We start from the raw sequence: 27789 nt of genomic DNA, 5'->3' as shown, positions 1-27789 counted from the left end.
TAACCAGCCATATATATAAGGTGATAAAGTGGTTAAACATCAAGGAGAGACAGACAGAAGGAAAAGTTAGGGTAGTAAAAAGCAGTATTGCTCAGCTGAATGAGCGATCACTGCAGGTGGCACAGTATTATTGAGTTAAACAGGTTGCTCTAATTCAGACACTAATAAAATACGTGAAAAACACAGCAGCAGGCACTGCTTTGAAGTCATGACAGAGTAAACAACGTCTTGAAAAATAATAGTAACTCTGGATTTATGAGCAGCCTAAACAGTTCCATTTCTTTAGCCAAGTTCTGTTTACAAAACTTTTAAAATATGACCAGAAAGAATGTTTTCTTGAACAATATAACTCTACCTAGATGGTGTTGCTCATGGACTAATTTCATACCAATCACACTAATATTTCATACTAACATACTAATGCTGCTTTCACTGTTCCTGTTTAGAAAAAGAGACTATGGCAGGGCTCAGGGAAAGGATGGCCTGGATTTATTAGCTGAATTTATGCTGCTTTATGATGTCATACTGAGAAGTACACAGATTGCTCATTATCAGTAAAAGCAGAAAAATATATGGAAAACAGCCTTACTCTATGGCTTTTTAAATGATCAGATTTTCTCTGCGTGGCATTCACCAAAGCAGGAAAGCAAGGTGAATACATTGTTTGACAAAAGCCCTTGTCTCCTCTTTCATCACCTGAACACGACCAACCGCACTGTACCAAAACACGGACATGCCCACAGCGACAGACGTGGCCTCAGCAAGCAGCTCAGGTCTTGGGTGGGCTGCAAGGAACTGAGGGATCACTGCGAACAACAAACATCTCTCAGGAATTGAGGCAACCCCAAGCCTGGCATTCCCTGACATTCGCACCCGTAAACGTGCAACCTTGGGAGAAACTATCTTTGCGCTGGCTCATGTAATCCCAACAGGGCAGCTGCACTGGCTGGAGCGCGTTGAAGTCACCAACAGAAGCGTGAAGTCACCACAGAAGCGTGTTGAAGTCACCAACATCAGCCAGAGACTGCATATGCCAAGGGGAATTGCTGGCTGCCCTGTTAAAGCTGTGGTATGTCACCTGTGCCACAGGGCTGAAGATGCAGCTTCCAGCCTTAGCCGTGGTTTTGGCAGCTGCATTTTAGTTGATACGGCAAATATCTTCTGGTCTCAACCACAAAACCAGGAGGTAGTGTCTATCATTAATTTCCCTAATACATGTGCATGTCATGTTTGGATTAGTGAAAACTTTTGGAGGAGAGACCTGGCATATCCTAGAGATATTAAAAATGTGTCTCCCCCTTCCTTCCATGACAGGGATAGAGAAATAAGGATGATTAAAAAAGTTTTGCAGCGATCTTACAGAAAACTCCACTGTGCTCGGTGGAAAAGAGTCCATTTCAGAACGGACATACAATAGAAACAGCAAAGAACCAAATAGGGAGGAGAACGTGTCCCAAAATCACTATGGGAAGGTTTCTGTTTGTATCAGTTACAGAAGCACTTCAGATATTTCTCAAATCCTCCAATTTCCTTCATTTTGTCTTTTCTATCTTTTTGTTAGATATCAAGAATATTCTATAATTTCCAAGGAATTTTCAGTGTCTATTTCTGTTACCACGTTTGGTAATTTTTTAAAAGACAGCTTACAAAAGCTGTTGTATAGGCAGCTTTTTATAATTCAACTATGTTTATGTTTCAGAAAATTCTGGTAAAATCCACTTAGGCTATATTAAATCACATCAGAGTGAAATGCTGTAGGATATTCTAGGTAACTTTCTTGTTACCTAGATATCTCAAAGAAAGTCTTAGCCACAAAATGATTTTAGCATTTAGTTTAACAAAACATCTTATAGTCAAGGTAAATACAGGGTGATCTGCATGATGTCAAAATTATGTCTGAATTATGTCAACATTTTTTTCACAGTGTATATGAAGAGGTGGGGTTTTTTTCATAATTTTTTTCAGCACTGAAGTTGCTAAACAAATATCATGGCTGAAAATGTAAGTATACGGATGTCATGATATTCACAGTTATAATGCTGCTGGCAAGCCTGACAGCTTGCCAGCTGAAATTTTAAACACCCAGTCAACTTAAGCAGAAGAATGAATTCAAATAAAGAAACTGCACAGGACATAGAAGAACATTGGTACTATATCTTCAGTCTTGTCTTTGCTGCACAGGCCCTTAAAAATCAGTTGCAGACTTTTTTTTTTTCTTCCATTAGAAAACAAACAGGCTAATCTTCACTCTGAACATGTACTCACTGAAATAATATTGCAAATTAGTGCTCAATTTCTGGTTGCCTTTCATAAACAAACTAGTTAAATAGCTAATTAAAACTGTCTTCAAATATTTGAGTTGCCAATATATTCAAGATGTCCTAAATCTGGCTTCAAGCTAGAACAAGACAAGGAAGTACAGTCTTTGTTGTTCCATTGAATGACTTCTCTATTACAAGCAGATTTTACTATGGTATCTGGAATGCTGGTAGTCCACAAAATTTAATGAAAACACTATGAACACGTTCAAGTCTTTTCTCAGAACTACCAAAAAGATTGTTATGAATAATTGTTCCTTGTCTCCAAGACTACGGATTTGAAAAGAATGCTGCAAGACTCACTGTTTTTTCTCCACCTATTGATATCTATACAGCCTAGAGCTAGATCTGAGGGGGGGAAAAAAAAACCAAGACGACAACTTTTGTCAATACAACAGCACGTAATCATCAAAATCTAAAACTGTAACCTGAAAATCTGTACATAGCTCCTGCCTAATCCCAAAGGGTTGTATGGCTCACGAGAGACCTTGATGTATGTGGCCTAAATTCAGTCAGGCAGTGGCAAATTAGGTTACTGGCAGTTTGGCAATTTAGGCCAATTACCCTGATACAAATTTCTACTTATGAGCACATTCATTCTTTTTCACATTTTTCACAGGCATACTATATCCAGTCCAAAATGCAAGCAAGGCTCACGTCTTTCCCCTCAACCGCGTGTGTAATGTGACCATATCCAGATTGCAAAAAGCAGCAAAACTCGGCCAGCTAACAGCTACCAAGTAGGGCAAAAAAGGTCCCGTCACCAGCAAACTGAGACAGTGAACCCTTGTCAGAAGGTGGAGGGTAGGGGAAGATTCCCACCTAGGCTTTTCTGGTTGACTTGAGGAAGAGAGCTTTTCTCTGTAGGCATGAGAAGAATCATGAACACCAGTTGGTTCCCTACCTTCTCAAAGGAGAAATGTAGCCTAAGGTGGAGACAGGTGCCAAATGGGAAAATATTTGATGAAAGCAGATGAAGGAAAGGCTAAGGATATCCATGACAAGTGAATCAAATAGCAACCTCTGATTCCAGGATTCTTGTCATGGTTTTTAGCTTTGGGTCCCTTCAATACTCTCGTGGACTCACCGATGTCTGCTAATTCTCTTAAAACAGTGCTACCCTGAAATCAGCATTTGAGACGTCCCAAACCCAGAAATCACTTATAAATGCTCCAACTGGGATGTTGATTATCTAAACTTTCTTGTTTGAATTCCTTGGGATAATGTGAAAGGAAAGTGAGAAGAGCAAGCTCAGTGAGTCGAACAGTGACTTCGTTCTCAGAGAGGTAATTTCCAGACTCCAGAACAGAAATCCTGAGACACAGCAATCATCTTTATATCTGGTAATGACCAACCTGCCTGCACATGGATATTGCTTTGTAACTAGTTTGTCTCCTTACCATGTGCTCCATTGGAAGGTTTTAATTCTCTCCCCAAAGATACGAACTCCCACAGAGAAAAAACATTCTGGGAAGGAGTGGGAGTTTCTTGCCAGGATACAGTCAAAGTCAGTGCCTTAACGTTACTGTGATGGTTCTCTCTTCAAAAGGTTGAGCACTTCAGTGACATGAAGTACAGTTTTAATCTAAATGGCACCACACAAAAGACCAAGATCCATTAGACATGTGGTGAAAGTGTGCTGCAAAAACTTGAGGAAAGTAGCCATCTTTCATACCTAGGAAAGACACAGGACATAGGCATGCACACACACACATACACTTCTCCTGAAGTTTGGCTCTGGAAAGAAATAAAACAAGCTAATCTTTAGGGAGCTGCACATCTATCCCAGTTTTTTAATCTAAAGTCACTAAAATGTTTTCCCTGCTAGTGCATACATTTTTTATTTGTTTTTGCAACTGTATTTATAGTTCATTTAAAAGATCTTGCTAGAAGAAACATGAAACTGTTGTTAGATTCATAAATCAAAGCTAAAACACTGAGGTATATATTTAGCTTATTGCTACACATTACTGGGCATCTCTTCATGACATGCTTATTGCATATCATGCTTATTGCACCTCTGATCTAATGCTCCCACCAGTTTCTACCTATCACATTCCAGGTCCCAGTTGCTCACAGTCATGCAATCCCTTACACAGAAGTTTGGATAGCAGTTTTCATGACAGCTTTATATATGTATGTATGTAAACTTAGCATCTTTAGCTAAGGTCTAGGAGGATTAAGATAAAAATTCTTGACCCAAACCCTCATTAGCTTGGGTGGAACGTGCTCTCCTCTAGTACCCTCCTTTGCTGGTGGAATTTAGAAACCTAGGAGAGGAATTGCTTTCTCCACACCTCCTCCTCCATGGTACAGGAGCACCAGCAATAACTTACATTGGCTCTTTGTTCCACCATATTCATCTTGGAACACTGTAAGGCATAATTTCTAAATATAATAAAATAAATCCAAATAAAATAACTTTAAAATTGCGGGACAAACCCTTTTTGGGGTTGGGAAAATGAGATGCCAAAACACCACTTAAAAGGGCATTACATTGTTTAAATTGAAAGGCTTTTCATGTACTCTCATAGGGAGAGAACATATAGGGTATATATTCATTCATAGTTCTGTATATTGAAATAATACCAAAAACATTTTAAGTCCTGGTTGAAACTAATAGTTTACAGAATAGGCTTTACCTTATATTAAGTAAAATACCAGGTTTCCTACTGACACAATTAAGTGTATCACATTTGTGACTATAGTAAGAAATTCTCTTAAGAATCAACTCTCCACATAAATTTACTGCTACACAAGATCCGCATGTGTATTTCCACTGACATTTGTGTGTCAATAAATAAAATTTAAAACACTGAACCCGCTGTGTTTGCTAAGTTTTTATTTTCAGTTTTTCTTTCCAATTTATAATGATAATTGTTTCAGCTTAGAGTTACAGGAAGGTACTGCACATAGGACTGAGCATTAAGATGAGTCAGGAGCAGCAGCTGTCCTCAGTGCCTCGTCTCGTTACGTAGCTCAGACTGACAGAACGCCGGTGGGTGAACATTGCAGGAACAGGGAGCAATCTGGGACAACTGCCCCATCACTGAAGTATCTGGGTATGCAGGGGAAGATTAGCTCATAGTACATTAGAGATCAAATGAGATAAAGAATGGAGCCTGTGAAAATAATGAGCTACTCAGGAGCATTGCTTAGCTCTGAGTAAAACTAGAGGGTGCCTGAAACATGGTCAGTCCAAACAAGGAAAAAGATATGTTACTACATCCTGTACCAGGATAGGAAAGCAGGGCATTGAAGACAATTTTAATAGCTCGAACTTCATGAAGATCATAGTGAATCATTCACTTCTGTGTCTAGGTCGGTCAGTTTTCAAAACTGGAACTCAAGTGGTACCACAGGAAAGGTTCAACATCCAAACATACTTGATCAGAGCTGGTCAGAGAGTCAAGTTTTCATTTTGTGAAATTCCAAATTTAAAAATTTCCTTTCAGTGCTAATTGGAACCAAAAAAAAAATCAGATTTTTTAAACACTCTGAAATGTTTTGGGTTTTTTGATGTGGGTCTTTTTGTGATTTTTTTTTTTTAAGTTGGGAATACTATATATTTTACTTCCTATTTTATCACTTGAGTTTCTAGTAACGTATGATTCATGTACAGGAAAAGTGCATTACTAAAGCCAAGTGCTTGAACAGTTTTTGTTTGTTTTAAATAAGGTACCAACAAAGTGCAACATTTAACTAACATTTTGGGAAAAGCATTGCTTTGGGAAAATTGTCATCAACTCTACAATTGCATTATTTCCTAAAACAATACCCCACAAAATTTTCCTAATTCCCTAACATCTTTTCGGTTCTGAAAATCCCTAGTTTATCCCTTAAGGTTTATGTAAATCACATTCATTACAACAGTTTAGATAAAATGTTATAATAAACGCAGAATTGACCAGGATGCCATGCGTTCTGGCCTTCCACTCCACATGATTTTTCACTACTACACACTGACAGAGATGAGAAAATCCAGACCAATAAAGGGTAGGGTATCCGTAAAAGCCAGTCCGCGAAATAAGAACTCAACATTTTCTAGAAGGTGAGTATGTAACGTTCTCCTCTAGGATCTGTATGAATCCACAAAACTGCTAATAGAGACTTCAGTTTCAATAAAGATTTCTATCAATCAAAGAAGAGCAATTTTCAGTATATCTTTCCAATAAACAAAACCATTATCTCTCCTTATCTTATCTTACCTTTAGTCATCACTAGGTTTTAATTTAGAGCCATACAGAGGCAATATTTGGATATGCATGAGCTCTGTTCAAACTTAAGTCACATGTACATACATTGCAATACAGCAGTTATTTATTTAACTCTGCTGATGTTTCCAGAGGTGGTCAGTGACAGACAGCAAGACAACTCTTCTGCAATTGGGCTTTTTTTTCCCCAGTTAGTCTTGTTTCAGTGCTCTTGCATGTGTCCTCAACAGAAGAGGATTATTGGTGAGGCACTTTCTCCCCTCTCTGACTCAGCATGCAAAAGGTGGTATGTCTCATTTCAGAAAACATGGTATTGCCCAATAGGACATGACTGCTGCTACCAAAAATCACTCTAAAAAAATAGGGCAAGTCTGTACTGCTGTGGATTAAGGTCAGAAACAGAATCTTAGTGACTCTATACTGAGCTTCTCCCTATCCACTTCTGCTGCCCCTGAACTACTTCCTTTACAGTAGTTAAGATACATTATGTCCCTAATGACTGTCCCACCTAAAAATAAGTGCTCTTGACACACAAGAGATGTCAGGCTAGCACAGCAGGATGCTGAAGCGTCTCTAGATGCGTAGCAGGGCTTCTCTTACACTGGGTTGCAGCAATTTAGGAATTCACACTTGATAAATGCAATAAGGGCAGCTTCTTTTTATCTCTTGCAAACGGTGCCAGGACTGATATATTCCTGACCCTTATTTGGGTCTCTAGCTTATTCTTTTATGCTGTTCTCTGGAATCATAAAATTCTCATGTTTCATTAGGCAAACACGCACTGGAGTTGTATGCGCTTTTTCACCAATATCTATAGATGAACCATGTCACTGACAGCAGCTGGCTCAACTTTTTGCTTGGGTCTACATTTTCTTAAAAGACACTCACACAGAAACATACTCTGCTCTGATAGTGTTTCTCAAGCAGAGAGATAATGCCTGAACTCTGGAAAGTTTCTTACCTACAGCTGAAATAACTCTTCTTCAGCTTTTATTTTTATCTTGTTTTCCAGATATAACAAACAGTACAGCAACAGGCTTCTCTGCATTACACTTAAGTAATGCTATTACTTGACTCGAAGATCCATGTCCTTGGTCTTTTTTCAAGGTGAGTGAAAATCATAATGGAAGCTAAATGAACCATACTATTTTTATTAATAGCAACATATTACATTATCCCTGATATGGGTTGGATTAAGTTGATTAAAGCCCTGACAGAGCCAGGCCCAGAGAAGTAATCTGTCCTTATTACCTACTATAGGAGTGGGAAAAGATCACTTCATTACAGCAGTAGTATTTACTCTCCTGAAATAACTACTATTTACAAACTGAGACGGAGTAGCATTGCAGGTATTGTTTCTCCCTCTTTTCTTGCATTCTCTTCACTGTACTAATTTTGTAGATGCCTGTGTTGGCAAGGAGGAATTTTATTTTGGAAGTTTGAGTACTGTACTTCTTCAGAAACCTCCCAAAAGTTAGGAAAATACATGGAATTACAGAAGATGCTTAGCTGAAAGTCTTTTAAAGGAAGTTCTTTTTCAATTTGCAATGGAAACAGCATTCTTTTAAAATGTGTTTATTGGTACTATAGCACATAAACATTACACAGTTATTGGGCTTTTTTTGACAGGTACCTAAGCAACCAGTCCTCTGAGAAAAAGGATTGTAAGAGAACTGCACTTGAGAAACCACATAGCAAAGGAAGCACTAAGGGCCATAAAAACAGCCTCCAAAACTCCCCCCAAACATTCATTTTCTATTGATTGTTTCTACTGGGAGGATTACCATGTTTGGCAAAGGGAACTACACTGCCATATGTCTTAATGGCATTCACAGCTTCTTGACTGCTGTGGGTTGTGATTCATTTGTTGGCTAGGACGTTCGCTTTTGTCTGCTTGCTCTACAAGATTTCGAGTGTTACCTAATTCTTGTTTCAATAGAATTGTATGCCATCATGTTTATCCAGTATGTGATCAACATTGCCCCTAGGTGGTCTTTATTAAAGGAATTCTGTGTTTTCAGAGGATAAAACTGGTCTCTCTTGTACTGTCAGCAAAGCCATTCTGTCAGCAAAACTTAACTTGTACTCTTCATGAGAATACTTTTCTTCAGGATTCTGTTTCTTCAGGATTTCCTTTTATGTCCCATGAAACTGCAGAGGTCCATTCCAAGAGGGAGGAGAAGGGGCCAGATGTTTGCTTCCCGTTTGAAGGAAGTTAGAACCTACCTTATCCAACACGTAGAGCAGTATTTGGTATCCACTATTAAAGCAAATGCAAGGTAGGATAGGAAAAAGTAATGGCCTTATCTTCAGGAGTTTATGGACATATTTATTATTGTAAACTGCTTATTGAGACCTCCAGCTTGTCTCTATTTTCCCCTTGGAGAACTTTGTCCTGAACCCTTTAGAACTTATCCACTGTCTTTGCCACATTGCCAAGCTGTTTCAAAGTCCCATACAGACTAAAGCAAAAGCAAGCCATGCTCTGAGAGTTTTACTAAGGCATTTTCTTTGATCATACCTAAACCTGCACTTACTGCGCTATTTCAGAGTCACAGATGGAAAGGGGCCTGTATTTATATAGTACTATCTCAGCTATGTACGGAAGACAGAACCCTAAGTAAATTGCCCTTTGCCCTTGTTTTTCTGGCTATTACAGAAATGAACAGTATATTGAAATAAAGTATCATTTTTATATCAGCACAATATTAGAGTCCAAGGGTTGAGCTGTTTCTAAACTAGTCTCTATTTAAATAAATCTGGAAAGTAGTGCCTAAGTTGTTTTACAGGCTCAGTGTAACAGAGGAAAATTAAGCAATTCATGGAAGTGTTGGCTAAATAAATATGAAGAAAAGCCACTACTAGTTCTTTAGTTTCACTCAAAAAGTCATTAGTGTTTTGTTGGGTTTTTTTAATTACATAGCTTTGGAACAATAAAATAAAGTAATTTTATATCTTTTCCTCTGGTTTATACCCTTAAAGGATCTTGTCTTCATAAAGATTTTGTTTGCTAGGTTTTCATGCAGTACTGTAATAATTCTTTGTAATAATGCTCGAATAGAATTTTTTTAAAGCTATTTTAACAATTGTTTTATTCACTTACAGATTCTGTCTTTTAAAAATAATTAAATTTGTATATGTCATTTTTTTTTTTTTTAATTTCAATACATTTTGTTTAACAACTGGATCTTGTTCACTAGAATAAAAATAGGAACATTAGAAGGGGATGTTAAATCCCAAGTAAATATTGCCATTGGAAAACAAACTATGTGGATCAAAATTACAGTTTTAGACTGCTTCACTTCTCCCACCTACTCTTTCTTATAAGAAAATGTAAATAGAACATAAAAACTATTTTGATGGAAGAGACAAAGTTCATCCTTTACTAAAAATGAAAAACAGAAATGAAAAGCTCTGAGGATAAAAAAGCCCCAAACCCCTAACCTCATACTCCAAATCAAAGCCTCAAGAACTTTCCAACCACTGCTACAAGAAAAACATGATTTTCCAGACTTTTGAAAATGCATTCTCCTAATGCTATCATTTCCCTGAAAAAAAGTAAAGTTCAATATATGGTAGATGGCAGCAAGGGTTGATGAACCACTTGCTCAGCTCAAGTCAACTCAACAAAACCTTCCATCTCTTCTACAGGTGGTGCTTGGTCCCTCAGAAAACTGCATATTAAGGCTGTTCAAGCTTTTGCAATTGTTTGCAGTTCAATTGCCTCTTCCTGCACCTTAGCCAGAAACAACTTTCATTACAACTCCACTCACCATTTTAGGGCAACACTGAAGTCTAGGACGACTCTATGCTTGGCTGTTGTTCTAAAAGAACTGAGCCAGAAGTGACCACGTACACCTGGGACCCACACACAGAGCCCAGCATCACACAGGCAGGTGTGGTCACAGTTCACTGCGAACTATGCACAACTCAAAAAGGTCTTCACAGCTCCTTTCAGCTTTGGGTGCTTGCTAATAGTCATTCTGTCCTAATTATTAATAGAGTCTCTGTCAATAAAATTACCCATTTTAGAAAAAACAACCCTCCAGAATCCTTTTCCAGTTCCTAAAATCCTAAAGCACAATATATGATTGTAAGACTCAAATATTTATACAAAATAGGCTGGAAAACAAAGATGACAACCCTCAGCTGAGCTAGTGGCCTGAAGGCCCTGTATTATTCAATCCTGCATGAACATGTGAATGTTACTGCAGGAAACTTATCACCTCATTGTTCAACACTGTAATATGTTCTCCCAAGGCAGACAATTTGGTAATGAAAAGTACACTCCCTTCCAATCAAAACAACCAATGAAACACATTCTGCTCAACTGATTAGTTTTCTTGCTTGAGAAAACTTTGGCAAAGAAAAAAGAATTTCGGCAAATGAAAAACGTAAGAGAACACTGTGTACGAATAGCAAGTATTAGGATTTGTTACTCTTGAGCTCCCCTCTAACTGATGGGGGAGAATGATTTCAGGGGGAGGGGCAGATGAGATCTCAGCATGTACGCACAAGTATGCAACAGATGTATTTCATGGAGCTTGGCTTATTTTATACTGTTTCTTTTTTCCTTATTATACTACAAAAATATTAAGAAAAAAATTCAATGCTATTAATAAAAGCTTGTAAGTTAATTATTCTCTAGTCAATTTAGTGAGGAAGTCCTTCTGGCTGCTTCACAACTGCAACACTTGAAAACCAAGCATTTTCCCTTTGTCAGCAATAAAAGTGTTCCTATGGCTATTGGCTTTGTTTGAAAATCTACTTGGAAATTCATAAGTCTCATTGAACCATTGAATAATTTGCCAAGCTGGCAGGCATTCTTAATGAACCAGGGAAAAACCTCTCTCTGATCACTTTATGAAAGATGTACACTTGGAAGTTACCCTAGAAAACCCATTCAACCGTTATGTCATTAATATCAATACTGCATGTTTTGCAAATCCTGCATTCGGGGAACTACTTTCATTTTTCTTCTTCATGTAGCTTTATCCTGGGCAATTACTGTGTCCTCTTAAAGCAAAAGAAATTTATTTCAAAACACTATTTTAAAAAACAGTGCTGCTGAAAAGCTGTATCCTCACTACTTCTGTAAATAGCGATCAATTAAAAACAGCAGCAGAAGTCAACAATGAGAAATGGCTACAACTACCTGGGCCTTATGAAATTCTGAGAACCTGCTAAGGTCCCAATTCAATAAAGTTTTTAAACATTTCAAAGTCCCATGGCAATTCACATTTCTCAGACATACAATTAACTACCTTACTGAACTTGAGCCTAATGCCTAAAATACCATCTCAGTGTATACAAGCACAGGTCTGTGTAAGGAATTCTCCATTGCAAAATATTAAGGAAACTATAAAGTGTGTCTGACCAACATTGAATACACTTAATCAGTGAGGTTTAACGGTTAACTCAGTGACTGAATTAAAGGTCAAATATTCAAAACCGGTATAAAAAACATCTTTACTGAACAACTTATGAAAAGGAAATTGTGTGTCATCTGAGGCCACTAAACAAATTACATTACTGATACTGACAAGAACTCAGTGAAAAGTTTGCCAAACATTTTGCTTGTCCACAAAGTATTCAGTGAAAAATATACCAAACAGGTCGCATTACACAAGCAACCATTTTAAAAAGTCAATGTAAAAAGAGTAATTATATTCCTAACTGCTGTTTTCCCCATCCGTTTTCCAAAACATGTAGAGGACAAACATCACGTGGATCACTTTTCAGTCTCATTCTCAGGTTCACTGTCTCCACTATCACTGTCTCTTCCGGGGTGTTCTGGCATTGTTCGATGTTCATCCACTTCAGCCACTTTCAGTTCTCCTTCCTTTATCATTTCTTCCCCTACCTTATTTTCTTCTTCTTCTGCATCTTCCTGCATGCCTTGCACTTCACCTTCTACTTCGGTCTCTTGCGATGGAGTAGTTTCTGGTTCTTCAATCATGGCAGGTGGGGGCAGTAAACGCTAGATGATCAAAAAAGAATGGATTTTCAGGTTTTACAACAAATGCATCTGTTTGGGCATCTATTCCTGTTTTAGCTTGAACTGTTCACCTTATATTTAGGATTTTGCATTAGATAACAAGTTGACAACAAAGACTTAAAATTTAGAAGCCCTAATCATTTGTAGGCACTTAACTCCTATATAAAAAAAATTAAGAATAATCTTGGATCAAACACTGGTTTTATTAGACACATTTTTTGCCTGAAAAGAGGGCGTTAGAAACTCAGTACTTCCAATTCAAGGATATCAAACACATTTCATTATCCCAAACAGCCAGACAAGTAATAGGGCTGTGGTAAATCCCTACTTGGAGCAACAAGCACATTCCTACCGTAATCTCATCTATTACCATTTCAAACTCCTAGATATGTTTAACTTGCTTTATGAGGCCTTTAACAGGCCTGTCTTTAACAAGTCATTCCAGTAATTTCCCCTTGAAATGTCTTATAAAATGCTATGTGAACTTTATCTGTACTTATACAAGTTTCACCCACAGCTGTAAGTGTAGAACAACGCAAGTTCCAGTAACAGTTAAAGCAATGCTTAGATATTTTTCACATAATACTTCTGGAAAAGTGCTTTAGTATATTCAAAGTGTTTTGCTCGCAACCAAAAATGTAGTTTGCAAAACATTATAAGCAGCAATGGTAGCCATATTACAGACTTCGGGAAAAAAAATACCAAGAACACAGTGAGCTGAAGAGAATGAATGCTATACAACTCCAGGCTGTACTGAAATACTCATACTTTTTGCAGCCTGATATTATTTAATGACATGATGGATATTTCCTTGTAATATTGTGAAGCATTTTAATGAAATGAAAGCTCGATAAACCTCCCATGGATGACTGTTTAGTTTTGTTTTGCTTAAAGGCAACTTGGCTTCACATGACAAATTAAGTGTTTAATTACAGTGAAGTCTTATCTTCAATTAGATGACACTAATATTAGAAATTTCTGACAAGCATAGGCAAATCTATGAAGCAATTATGACTACCAGCAAAGATATGAAAAGCATTTTTATAGACTTTGAAGTTATCACACTGGTCCCTATAATACATCTGTTCACAGAAAAAGTGTATTTCAAAACCAGAGATCCTTTAATTACAAAAATATATTCTTGATGCATGAGACAAACTCAGACTTCTGTGATTTAGTTAGATGCATGTTGTGCTTTGTGACTACTACTGTTAAGACTAGCGTAAAAGAAAAGGAAAAATATCATGTTGTCCTAAACAGGGTAAAAGAAATTTAATGCTTGCCTTTTTTTTTTTTTTTTTTTTTTAGTTCACGTTTTGGCTTCTGCAAGGAGAATGTGATTCATTGCCACAGTAGGAAACCAGCAGTTTTGTAACTAATTTTAGCTAGCAATGGATAAGATTAGGATGCTAAAAAGAATAACTGGTATTAGGAGAAGGATTGGGTCCATATTTGACTAAGGTGTCAAACAAAAATTTTGGTAAAATTTAGATGCTACCATCTGCTTGACAGGACATGCATACACTTCTCAGTTTTGAGAGGGCTATTTATTTGCATCTGAATGTGACCAACTGCACAGTTCACCAAGTCTTCATCACATACAATTTGCACGGTTGAGAGATCTCCAACTATATTACACAAACTAGGTCCAACACAAGTCTCGTAATGCGCTTATAGGACTGGGTTTCTAACATAACAGTGTAAGCTTTCACTACTTAAAAAAAAAAAAATACAGTTACAAGAAGAGGAGATTTTAGCAGTGTCACTCCTCTTTCTCTCTCCCCTTTCCTTTACAGCAGACAGATAATTAGAGCACTTCCCAAAATAGTGAGAAAGTATCCTGTCCACCTGGCAAAGGCTTTTTCTGGGTAGCACAATGCTTCAAATTTGGATGAAGCTATGCCTCCCAGAAGAAAAAAAAATAATCCAAGATTCACTGGATAAGAATTGCAGAGGAAAAGAAATTTTCTATCGGAAAGTCTGACATTCAGTTAAAGGAGAAGTTCTGGGTTCTGATCTCTACTGATTCCACTGTTCCATATTAGATGAAACAGTCACTGGAAGGAAGAAGGAAGGATGAGGATGTGATAGAGAAACATCCTTGCATTAAAGAATAGAACCTAGATCTCACAGACAAGTACCTTGGACTAATCTGTTCAAGGATACAGAGCCATGCTCACGCTCTCTCTTCCCACAGCCAGCTAATACAGAGCAAGTAGTGTCCTTTTATATAAATTTTTTCCACTTTTGGAAATCCTTCAGAAGAGCAAAAATCAACAAGGGAACTTCAGAGTACCATGAAAGAATAAATTATAGGTAATATAATCATGATACACCCCAGACATTAAGTGAAAGCATGTAAGACCTCTCCCTTTCTGTTTATTACGATCAGCTGCCTCTAGACATCTACAGATCCAAGTATGCTGAGTAAAGGCAGCTTTCTGCTCAGTATACTATCTAAACTACCTTAAAGCTCTGCTCACATACATAAGACACCAAAGTGTTTTTGTTGGGTTCTGAATTCTGCTTCAGGGATTAAACACTGACAAAATCAGGTACAGAAGTGAGAAAGCATCTACAACTGCTTCCAACGCCATGCTATTTTGATTGGTGCTGAACTAGTGCTGAAAAAAATTGCTCCAGAATAAAAACGCTACAGCTGCTAACCAGCCTGGATAATGCAGTGAGCTACCATGGTTAAAATGGTTCCAAGACATGATCTGGTCTTTCTAAACACTGCAGGCTTGTCATGAAAACCTCTATTACAAAACATTAATGCACCATGCCGTGGTGCTACAATACTACTAGCTGCACTTACCTGAAATGTAACACACAAGTTTACTTCAAGTAAATACTGGACAGGCTAGTTCTTTAGTATTAATGAGGAATTTTTGGGCCCAGACAGAGCCATGTCTAGCACTCTGCATGAATTACTGCTGGTTCTGGGCCTTAAATTGGGGCTTGCATTACTAAAAGATACAGCTCTTGCTACTGCAAGATTTTAAAGACCTCAATATTCTCACTCCCAGTCATCAAACCTTCTTGAATTTAAAACATAACAGGAACAGTGTCAAACCTCAACGGCATCTCATGTCACTTACTAAAAATCAATTTTATTTTAAATGCACACCTTCCAAAAGTTAGAAGGTCCTTACCTGTTGATAGTGGCGTGTACTCTGTATCATGTGCATATACATATTGTACACAAAGTTAGCCATTTGAGGCATGTTCTTAATAACATGTATTTGGTGAGATGGTCTTTCTCCATTCTAAGGAAGGGGGGAAAAAAAGTAGACATTCAGCATGCAAAGCAAAACACCATTATTCAACAGTTATTTAACTATATTAGAAAACATAAACCCCAAGAAATTAAATAATGCTTTTTAAAGAAAAAAACGGCTAAATTCTTTAGAAAGATAGGAAGTGTAGGTCTTACACTTTGGGGAACTAGATTAATCATGATACTGCAGCCCAACAAAGAAGTTTCAAAAGGAAAGGCTGGGTTCTGATGCTTACTCCATAAAGCACATTTCAGACTTGGGTCATTTACCTCTTTTAATAAGAAGTGATTAGCTTTGTGTGGCTTGTTTTTTTTTTAAATAACATTATTTTGTTTCATAACAAGACCAAAAGTATGTAACACACTAAAAACTTACCTATTTATCATAAAAGAAAAATATTGAACCACTTACACAGGCAGAACTTAGGAAAAAGCAGTCACAACAGTTACATTGATAACTAAGTTTTGTGGAAAAATCAATTAAAAACAGCTAGTGTGTATCATGATAAAAGTTAACTCTAGGGATATAATTATCCAAGAGGTACTGGTTTAGCAGAGAAGACGGTGCCACGTCTTATATCCCACTCAAAAAAAGTGGGCGAACACACACACCCATTACAGATAGCAAAATTCAAAGCAGCTGTTCCTACCTGTCTTGCTGTTGGAAAACATTCCGTGGGAACAATATGGAGGTGAAGTGGTCGAGCTGTGAGTTGGCTGAAAGCTGGAGTTAGCTCAAAACAGTTCTGAAACAGCGATACCCTTGCAAAGATGTAAAGCCCGAGCCTGGCTCTTGACATGGCAACGACTAATCGTCGGACATCCCTTCAGAAAACAAACAAAATGAATCATGTTCTTTTCACTGATGACATAGTTGCAATAAAAATAACTAGAAGTATACAGAAGTCTTAATTAAAGGAAATATAAATAATCTGCTAACATACGATTTTGTCTTTAGTTTTTTTCCCTACCTACTGTTTCAATAACTACCAAATCCTAGAACCATTATATGAAAGAGGGTTCACTGTCCCGATAATGATATGAAAAACCACCCTTTACTATTTTCCTAGACTTCAGAGGTAAAAATTTACATTGAGAACACATCACAATAGCATTTCTCTATCCCTGAATGAGTTAAGATGAGTTTGATAACTCATCTAACTACTGCTGAATAGACAAGTGTTCCTCCAGCCCACCGCAAACCTAAAGTGCAAGCATTTTAAACTACACATCATAATGCAACTTATGCAGTGATCAAACACTTCCGATACAAAACAAATAAAAAGCTCACTTACAGGAAAGAATCTATGAGAAAATTTAAGGCTGCATTTGTTCAACAAGCGTTACATTCCTATCGTTCTACCAGGGTGAAACCAAGTTCAGCCTATCTGCAGTAATATAAACTAATTATAGTATAAGAGCCATTACTAAAGTGGTTGTGAAGAGGGTACCAGACAGTAATAAAAGGAAGTATGTCTGAACTTCATTCAATCCATAGCATTAAACTTCATTTCTACTACATACTCAAATAATTGAATGCTTTTGTATAATGTGCTATAAACATATTTCTGATACAGAAAACATGTAGTTTAATGACACTACAAGAGTATCTTTTACGTACCTAAGGTGGCCTACAGCTTTGGTACGCACTAGTGAAAGGAGAATATAATCATTTTGTTGACCTTGAAATCTGTCCACAGTTGTTACCTAGAGAATCAAAAACCAAGAAAAAACCTCCATAGGTTAATCTTTGCCATTTCAATTAAAACGTGACACCAAAATTTTAACATCAGCTTCAGATTGAGACTGCAATAAATGGGAAAAGAAAAGAAAATGCTTTAACTTTGGTTTAGTTGACCTCTACCCAAAAATCATCAGCCTGTTCTTTTTGGGAGATGTTGGGAGAAGCTTTTGTCTGACTGTATAGCGATTCTTTTACATTTTTATTCAATTCAGACAGCTAACAGTGGGGTGCTAATACCAAAAGATTGTGGAAAGCCATCAGTTTTATAATACAGAGTTTTAACCTGCAGAATTAGCACCAGACTTTTATAACCAAGTTTTTTATTTGTTTCATCAGATTTGTCATCATACGTTTTATCAAATCATTTCCACTCTGGGTGGATCTTCCTAAAGGTGTGGGTTTCTGGTGGTTTGGTTTTTTTTTTGGTTGGTTGTTTTTTTTTTTTTAGGACAAAATAAATGACAAAGAAAAGAGTTATTCTGCCCCATGTAGTCTGTAGCCTTTCCAACTTCACTGACTTCAGTTTATTTGTATGTCAAATTACAAACAGGCAGAAACAAGGGCACTACTCTATGAAATTCCACAGAATGTAGCATAATAAATGTGTAGTTAACCAGGGAATACTTGCACAGGAAGCTGTGAATCTATTCAATTAGTTTGTTCTATAATATGACAATTTAAAACCAAACAAGCCAGAACCACTCCAATGACTGATACATTTTCAAAGTCACCTTGTTTGGCCGTCCAATCAGTGGATTATTTCCACACCGCTGATTAATGACATCACGGATCAGGTGTTTCTGTCCATTGTATGTTGTCAGGATACTTATCTTGTCTGCAGGATAACCAAGCAGGCACATATACATGAAGAGTGCTACAACATACTCTGCTTCACCAAGATTCTTAAGTTTAAGAGGAGAGGGGAAAAAAGAAACAAAGAAAAAGAAGGGGTTACTCAACTTGTAAAGTTGGAAAGAATAACATCTATGACATTATCATGTATTTAGACAAAAATCTCAGTGCTGAGAAATGTCTATAGATCTGATCTTTCTTTGTTCAAAGCCATTTTGAAAGAACAAAAGAACCACAAGCAGGTTTAGTAACTTCATTCTGATTCCTCTTCAGAGAATTGCTGAAAATCTCTACATTACTGTTAGTCATTGATTGACACTTTCCAATACCTACTCAGAAGCTCCCAGTTTTATTTCACTATGAGATTAAAATCTAAGTATTTAATAGTCCATTTAAATTATATTTATGAGATACTGAATATTTACACATTTTTATATAAATGCATTTATATGCTTCTAGCTGTCTGCCCAACAGAACTGCCACCTTAACTGTATTATTACAGAACTCAACCAATACCGTATTTAATTTTTTCTTCTTAAAGGTCACATGCCAAAAAAGCACCTGTTACATAAACCTGTGGAATTATTATTTGTTAAAAAGTATTACAAGTTGATAGTCTACAGATACCTGTATTTAAATACAAGGGTTTAAAAAACACAATGACTCACTCTCCAGTAAGCTGAAAGTAAGAACTAGTTCAAGTAGAGTAACTAAACTCCTTTCAACTATTAATTAGGAGAGAGACATCTGGATTATCAAATCCAGTTATTTCTACTGAGGCTATACCTATTCAATTTCAAATGACCAGCTGTTATTTTGTATTGCATAACTTTTTTTTTGTGCCATTACTACTAATAAATGTCTAATAATGAAGATAATAATAAATGTCTAAACATAATTATTTACTACTAATAAAGCATCACTCTTCTGGCTGTAGGAAGTTTTGTCCTATTTCCAGACTGAAGTTATTCATAGCCTGTTTAAATCCCTTTTCTGTCAACAAAAACTATCTTTCAGGCTAAAAAGTTATTCTCAATTGCTCACATTTATTCCTGCTCTATTTATACTGGGAATCTTATCCCCACTTGGTATATGTTTGACTAGGCTAGGCATACCAGCCTCCTTTATTTCTTCTTAAGTGGGCTCTGCATTACTTGGAAAATGCAGTTGCTACACATACCAAACACCTGTGGGCATAAAGCTATTCTACAAATCTTAATCCTCTTTAAGTCTGGAAAGAAATGCCCAAATTCACAAAGAGAGAAATAATACACGGCAGGAATTTGTTATCTCATGAAAAACCATGCAATGCCACCAACATACTCTGCCACCATACACCTCTCCATCCTCAAGATCATGAAAAAAAATTAACTGTCAGACCTATTATAAGAGTTTGCTCATGAAAGCACTGTAGTAATGATAAAGGTGTTCTGTGTCCTCGCGTGAGTGTTCTCAGTCTTTTTTGGCCCAGGAGTGGACTAAAGCAGTGCTCAGATTCTCAGTTATCAGAATCCTGGTTTTAAGGCACCAATTTCAGCTGTTCCACAGGACAACTTTTTACTACTTGTACATTACAGTGTTACAGCTTAGAAACAAAATCATAAGAAACTCTCCCCTCCAAACAACCCTGTCCTCAAACTAGAAATGAGATATACTGGATTATGGCTCACCATGGCTTTGTTCATTAACAGCACACTAGTTTGTATTAAAAAAAAGTGAGAGGAACCCAAGCATAAACTATGAATATCTTTCATACCTTTTAAAAAATGGATTAACATAACTCTCAATGAGTTCACAGGGAAAAAAAATGACCACAAATACTATCATCTTAAAGTATAATGTTTGCTTTCCATAACATTAAACAAAATATAAGGTGTTAATTCCATGTTTGAATTAAACTCATTAACTTGCACACAGCTCCAGCCTCTAACTTTGCTGAGACCCAAACTGGTAATTTAGGCACCACAGTTTGTTTTCATCACTGTTTTTAAAACAAGAAAAATAAGAGGACTGAAAATATAAGCATCGCATTACAAGTGTAAAAAGTTTTCCTACATTTAAGATAAATAGATGGAGGCTGTTGTTGCTGGCTTAATTTGAAAATTTAGTTGAGAAATTCCAAGGCTAAGGTTTTTTTGGCAAAAACCTTTTGGCAAAATTGTTTTACTTCAGCTTCAATGTCTCTCCGCCTCTTATGTATATTTCTTGCACTACTGTTTCATTCTTTTATGAATGGGCTTTTTAGCATTCTTAAATATAGATCAAATCAAAACAGTGACTCTTCAAACTCACATATGTGCCACAGAGCAAACTTTGATCCTGCACGTACAGGGGAAATGCTTCTGTTTATTTCACTACCATGGCAGTACAGCTGAATTACAATGGACTTTAATTTGCCATAAGCCAAAACAATGTTTCATAAAGAATTATACACCTCTCTCATAACATTGACAAAACATAGGTAACAAGCAAAGTCTTTCACATTGAGCAAAAAGCACAACATAATATGGTACCATTTTCAACATTCAAAACTGATTATAAGGTAAAAAAACCCGATGCCTACACACAACTCAATTATCTGAGAACATGAATTAAACATCAGTTTACTGTATTTTGATAGTCTGTTTTCACTGCAGATTTAAAAAACCATATCCAGATTAAATAAAGTATACATGTAATATTTTTCTTACCTGATAGAAATAAGGATTGGGTTCAGACTCTCCCACACCGTTGAAGTCTTCTACGTTTATAAGCTGGAAGTCGTACAAAAACCCAGCATTGGCTGTTCTGAACTCTGGCAGAAGCTGCACGTGAGGTAGGTTACCCAGATTCTTGTAACGCCAGTTGTAGAGGTTACATAAACTGCCCAAAACCACACAGAGATAAACCCCAAATAGTTAAAGGGGGTTCTTGAACTCATTCAAAATAATTCACATACATACAACCCCTCGCTTTGAAGATGAATGCTTCTGTAGGTTTTCAATGAAAGAAATAATACTGCTGGATAGCCTGCACGTATGTGAATGAACATACTTGTACAAGCTATCCAGCAATTACTTTTTAAGTTTTGATCCTGTTTGGTTCTCTCTCACAGAAAACTTCAGATTTCACTTCTTTTTAGAAAGCTCAATGCAGCACACTCACTCTTAAGCCTATTACACTTCATCAGCTCTACACTTTGCAAAGAAATCTAGTAGGAATTTTCACAGGGAACAAAACTTAAGGAATATTAATGCTTCTTTACAAAAAGGAAAGAGTAAGGGAAAAAGGATTTTCTGCATTATCCGCTGTAAAGCCTCTTACTGCAAAAAGCAATTTATTTTCTTATTTTGTGTATTGCCATGTATTAACATGAGATGTGAAGAGAAGCAACCAAAATCTACACGATTCTGAATCATATCTGGTATTTATAGGGACAGCAATATAACCAAAATGCCTCAGTCAGAAATGCACAACAATATCCAGACCAGATAAAGTAGCAGATAGTTCATGGGGAAGCCACCTATAATCAGAAAAGACAAAGCGTAGGAAGGTATGGAAAAAATCCTTGATCCAGATATCGCCTGCAAAGTGAAGGAATTCTTCTGCTCTCTTATCTCTAAGAAGTTCTCTGAGATGTTGCAAAATAGTAGATGGAAAAATAAACTCCATTTATCATCATACTCAGATATAATTTGCATTTTTAAAATCATACTGAAAGTAACTGTTATTCAGTTAAAATCTGACTTCCTCGTGTAAGCTGAAGCAAATGAAACAAAACAACTAAATTACAGTTTTTCAAACTCCTGTCCTAACAATAGGAAAAAAGTTTCCAGTACTATGTGTGCTTTTCCAATTTCTAACCTGGTAGGTTTCTTACAAGCTAGACATGCCGTTTTCTCTGTCTCACCTTGCTCTTGCTCTTCCTTGTGCATCCAAATCAACAGTTGGCACTCCAACACGAACAAACCGTGTAAAGAGGGACTGCTCCATGTTGGAGTATTTTTGAAAAGCCATGTTCTTAATGACTGGTGGCAACTGATGATGGTCACCAATCATAATCCACCGCTTCAAACGACTGAATCCATCCTGGGGGTTCTAGAATTAAACAATTACACAACTATAACTAATTATAATATAATCGAGACACTCAATTACAACACATTAATAGTCAAATTGGCTGTCTTACTCTAAGCCCTAAATTTCAACATTTGTTCTTAAGCCACACTGAACTGCAGTCATTTTAAAGACAACTACTAGCTTCTTTCCAATCTAATACCAGAAAAATGAAGTAGTATTTTAAATAGTCTTGTTTCTTATAAAGCAACAGGTAAGTTTATCTATTAAAATGAGTAGAGAAACATCAGGATAAATATCATATTACATTGTTTTAAAGGCCAAAAGTAACATATCACAGGACAAAAGGAAGAACCAATTATAGAAGTTACAGTAGTAAAAAACCTGATTTTTACACAGTACTGTTACCCTAGAACAGCCTTTTAAACATTATTTTTTGGATTCTGAGATAGTGGATATGAAGTGCCTGAAGCGCCTGAAACAATTTTAGTGCTCATGTCTGGGGCACAAACTGAGCCTGCTTTTCAAGTGTCTCTGTTGTTCATGTGCTTCACCTGTTTACCCCTGGAATTCCCACATGGCCTCTTCCATGACCAGGATGTGCCTCTAATTAATCCTCACCCTGGCTCTTGGACTGAATGCTCTTCATTATGTTTGGTATATCTCTTTCCAGTTCCTCATCATCCTTTCTGTACCTATATTACATACTGACAGAGCTCATGAAGGAAAGTTGTAACATAGGGACAAAAAAGGAACAGATGTCTGGGTAACATTATCCAGGAATTAGAATCCTGAAGATTCCCACTTCCTAGTTTTACAATTCAGACCCTCATTTCTTAAGCGCTTCTGTGATATTTCCGTTTCCCCACAGGAGCACGATTCAAGACAGAGCCTAAAGTTCCTTTTCTTGCCACTTGAAGTGCAAGAGCACTGAAGCTCTCTCTGATCAGAGAGCAAGGAAGGAAAACTGAACTCTGGACTGTCCAGCTCATCAAGCCTGAAGACGCCTTAGTAAGAAAGTAAGAGGACGGAAATTATTTTCAACGGCATGGAAAAAGATTCTTTTTTTTTTTTTTTCCTCCAAAAAGGTTACTGATCTGGAGAAGACCAAGCATTTTATATAATCATTCTGCTCTTATCAGCAATTTCAAACTCGGATAGAGAGCCCTACGAAGAACTCTGTTTCTAAAAATTTCTTACTCTGAATCGCAAGTGAAAGAAATCAAGTACTACTACTCTGTAAGCCTAGTTCTTTAGGTTTTGTTAAAAAAACTCCTCAATTTTCAAGGACTATTTGGAAGGCTCTTGTAAGAACGGTCATGGAATATCCTCCAGAATATGGCTCTATGGTGAAAAGGTCTGCTTTAATTACACAAAACTCTTCAGCTTCTGCATTGCTCATATACACATCTTTCCCCTCACTAGCCTGATGCATCTCGTTATTCAATGCTCATTCAAACATTTGAAAAATACTGTAAGATGCTTATTTAACCAAATAATTTCTTTATCAATCAAAACCATGGTAAAAAGCCACACAGTATTATTCATTACACAGCACTACAGTACAACATTATAGCATTAAATTCAAGACTGCCAAAAAGCAAAAGCAATAGCCTAAAGTATTACACGTGTCTTTGTGCAGAGATTTGAATACCTAATTGCAGGAGAAGCCATCTAAATGACAACTTATGCCTCCATACTTTTCTGACAGTTAGGGAAATCTAACTAAGCAGCATGAAGAAATCTTGTATTTCAGGTTTAACTAAACTGAATGTTGTTCTAGAGACTACAGTGAGGATTCACTAAGCCTGCAGGACAGAAAGGAACTAAGTCTATTTCATTGTATTATTACAACTGATGAACTAATAAGTGAAAGGGAAAGAGAGCTTGACTGTCACTGTTTTATGATTTGTGAGAAGGCTAACCCAGTAGAGGTTTGCTCTCAAAACACCCCAAACAAGATGGACAAATGTGTGTTCCTGTTCAGAGTTCAGGCAGTATTTGGGGTTTAGAGGGTGAATCAGTGCCTGCCTGCTCAGAATGATAAAAAAACTCAGCAGTCTTTAACACAGAAGGTGTTAAAGAACTACATTAATACCCCTAAAACTTAAAAACCTACAGAATTAAACAGTAACTAAGAACAGGACTTGGGCTTTAATAGCAATATGGTTGACTTGGACATGCACATTCTTTGTGCACTAAGCCCATACTGAGCTACATTCCTGCAATTGTATTCTACTCTCCATTGTTAAAGAATAAAGTGAAAAATTATAAACTGCAATTACAAATGTATCAAATATTTCATGGAGTTTCTATCACACCTTTTTCAACTGAGATCAATTTTCTTTTAGAAGGAATATCCAAAAGCTTGGATGTGGTTTTCTAGAAGACTTAGAATTATTGCTTTTCAATGAAAATATCTGCTCCAGGCAAAACTTCTGAAAGGAAACTTAATTTTAGAATATAAGCAAATGCAGACTGTGTGTTTTTCAGAAAGCCACTAAAAGTAAGAATCAAATCAACACTATAGACTGTCTTCAGTTTTACTGACTTCCCACAGGTGAAGAGTTTTTGCACAGAGTTCCTGAGGGAGCCCATACTTCACTTCCAGAAGTGAAATTTTATCTCGTGATAATCTGAGATTACAGAGATAACAGAGCTGCAGATGTGCGAGAAGCACATTTTGCTTACTTATGAAATCCTCTAGCTCTTAAAAGAGGAAAGTGATGCATCTCAAGCTCAGGTTGCTAAAAGCAACCACAGATAACCTTCATTGGAGGCACAAAAAATTTCAAGACAGTCTGAGTGAATGTGTTGAGTTTAGAATGACCAGAGTAAATGATTTTAGGGAAAGATACTCAACTTTAAAATTCACAATGTTGGCCCTCTATTACAACAATCCCTTATGTTACAGAGCCATTGCTACCTGGCTTCCTAAAAACTGTGCTATAAATATCTCCTGTGCCACATTAGCTTCAGTTTCCTTCTTTCCTTCCCTGCATTAGCAGTACCTTTCCAGCTGCAAGACTTCCATTCAACTGCATCACATCTGCATTCCTTTATCTACCAATTGTTGGTTTGCCAAACACAGTAAAAGCTACAGTTTATTCCAGGCTAAACATTTACCAATTAGCTAGACAAAAGGTGCATAATTACTGGGCAAAAGTAGAAGTAGAACCAGTAACCATTTCTTTTCTTTCTGTGGAGTTGTAACATCAATTAGAATGTCTCCTCTCTAATTTGCTCCAGTTTTCCTTAAAGTTATAGGTGCTTGCTATCTCTGTATCTCTGTTAATCCTGACTGAAACTGACCAAACACCACAAGCAGACAGGATGACACAGAGCAATTATGTAAGCCTTATGCTCTCAGGAAACAAAACTGTTATTTAGTAAGAAGTATTATTTTAACAATTTTTTAAATTAGCAATAATCACTATTAAATGAGAAAGAATAAAAGTAACAAAGCCAGAACCTAGTTTACGTAAATATATTTGCTTTTTTATTTTCAGAGTGCAAGCCTGCTAATACTACTATTTAGTCAATAAAAGCAACATGTTTAGAACCTATTAGCTTACTCCATAATATTAAAAAACAAGCATAAACAACTAATGTAGAACAATGTGAAAGTTCTTACTGTCCACTCAAATGGCAAATATCAGTTCCAGGTTACTTTCTGCACAAGATATAGAATGTTAAAAGGAAACTATTGTTCAAGGACACAGACTTTCATTTATCATTTTTTGTCATATGTTTTGTAATTCAAGTCTAACCTGCAACAGGAGAGGTATAAAGGTTTCTATCTCCAGAATCTGAGCAGACTCTTCCATTAAGATGTTGTCATACTGAGAGAGAAAAGGTAAAGAGATATCCATCAGCCAAGTAATACAAATTAATGCTGTTATTCAGCCTACCAAAAGAAGCATCAATTACTCATCCAGTTTTTGATGGGTGGGGCAGTTACAGCAGGATTTTACCTTATAGGCAAAATAACAGTATTACTAAAAATCCATGTCAGAGGGTGAAATCCTACTACATCAATGGCAGATCTATCTGTACCAATCAGGGCTTACATATAGGAGGAATCCATGACTGAACTACATTACATGCTTCCCATATGCCATAATCCATCCGCAAGAGAAAAGCTTTCCGCAGTGGAGCAAACTAATTAGGTATCTTTGCATTGAAGCAGAAAAGGAGCACTTTTGTGATCCAATACAGTACATTATTGGAGAAAAATAATACTGAAAGTATTATTGGTGGTGGGCTTTTGCTTCATTTGTGTCAGATAAAAGTCTGTACTAAATGAATACCTATGGTTAACACTGCAGAGTGAAAACAGCATTGCATCATAGTTCTTCTTCCTCAAATTGTTCATTTTTTAGGTTAACAAAGTTATAAAGGCCATGTTTTTTGCCCAGTTCTGCCTTTATTTTATTACTCGATCATATCACTGCTGTTCATGATCTAATATGGCAAAACTAACTTTTTTTTTTTTTAATAGAGATGCACTATTAAGCATTTTTATATATACAGTAACTTAAAAGTGATCTCAATTTACTTACAGAAGTTAAATTTTTCTTCAGTAAAATTACAATTTGAAACACACTGGTAAAAACACAACTCAAAATAATCTAGTTGCCTAGATTCAGGACAGATTAAAAGGGGGGGGTGGGGGGGAACAAACAAACCAAAAACCAAAAAACAATTAGTGTAGTAACACTAGTATAATCATTACTTTGAAACCTAATTCAACCAGGTCATGTCGTTTCAGAGCAGCGTGAGTACAAGTCATGGCAATGATTTTTGCTTCTTTCACCAGCAGATATTTGGATCTATCCAGGCCACTGCGAAGAAGTTCAAACGCTCTAAATTCCTGTGGAAGAGAAAAGAAAATCTTGAAAGTCAGAATACAAAAAATTATTGCTTATAAAATGTATTAATTCAAATTATCTGGCCACCTTCTTAATATAATTAGGCAAGAAAGTTATGACTGTATCTACTGTTAAGAATCCCATCTGAATAATTTTTTAATGCTAAACCTGGAAACAACAATATTTCAAAAATCAATCTTCTAAAAACATATCCAAGAATTCTGCAACCTCTGTGTATATATATGAATTTGCAGACAATTGTTCAATTGATTCTGAGGAACCCTCTCAGAATCTCCCAAAATTGTGTTTTACTACATCTTCTTGTTTCCTACTTTACTGCATCATAACATCACATCAAGTTCAGTATTAGAAAGACCAATACAGTTAATATGACCAAATGATACCCAGATCACCTTTATCCTAACTTTTGAAAGCTTCTCAAGCAGTTCTGGGAAA

At 36.6% G+C, this 27789-nt stretch overlaps 1 protein-coding gene across 1 annotated transcript in view; it reads right to left on the bottom strand.

Moving 5' to 3' along the window:
- Window positions 1–8101: 8101 nt before the first annotated feature.
- Window positions 8102–27789, bottom strand: part of AQR (aquarius intron-binding spliceosomal factor) — a 70165-nt gene continuing 50477 nt past the window's right edge. Inside the window, exons 27-35 of the mRNA XM_072864465.1 lie at window positions 27198–27335; window positions 26233–26304; window positions 22296–22483; window positions 21097–21268; window positions 18286–18456; window positions 17432–17517; window positions 16461–16635; window positions 15686–15799; window positions 8102–12512 (exon numbers count right to left, since the gene is read on the bottom strand). Of these exons, the coding sequence (XP_072720566.1) occupies window positions 12264–12512; window positions 15686–15799; window positions 16461–16635; window positions 17432–17517; window positions 18286–18456; window positions 21097–21268; window positions 22296–22483; window positions 26233–26304; window positions 27198–27335 (1365 nt within the window). The 3' untranslated portion in view covers window positions 8102–12263. The remainder of the gene's footprint in view (window positions 12513–15685; window positions 15800–16460; window positions 16636–17431; window positions 17518–18285; window positions 18457–21096; window positions 21269–22295; window positions 22484–26232; window positions 26305–27197; window positions 27336–27789) is intronic.

The sequence above is a fragment of the Ciconia boyciana genome, chromosome 6 (assembly GCF_034638445.1).
Source record: "Ciconia boyciana chromosome 6, ASM3463844v1, whole genome shotgun sequence".
In the NCBI taxonomy this organism is placed as follows: Eukaryota; Metazoa; Chordata; class Aves; order Ciconiiformes; family Ciconiidae; genus Ciconia; species Ciconia boyciana.
The sequence above is the reverse complement of the archived record's forward strand: the minus strand, read 5'-3'. Positions and strand labels throughout refer to the sequence as shown.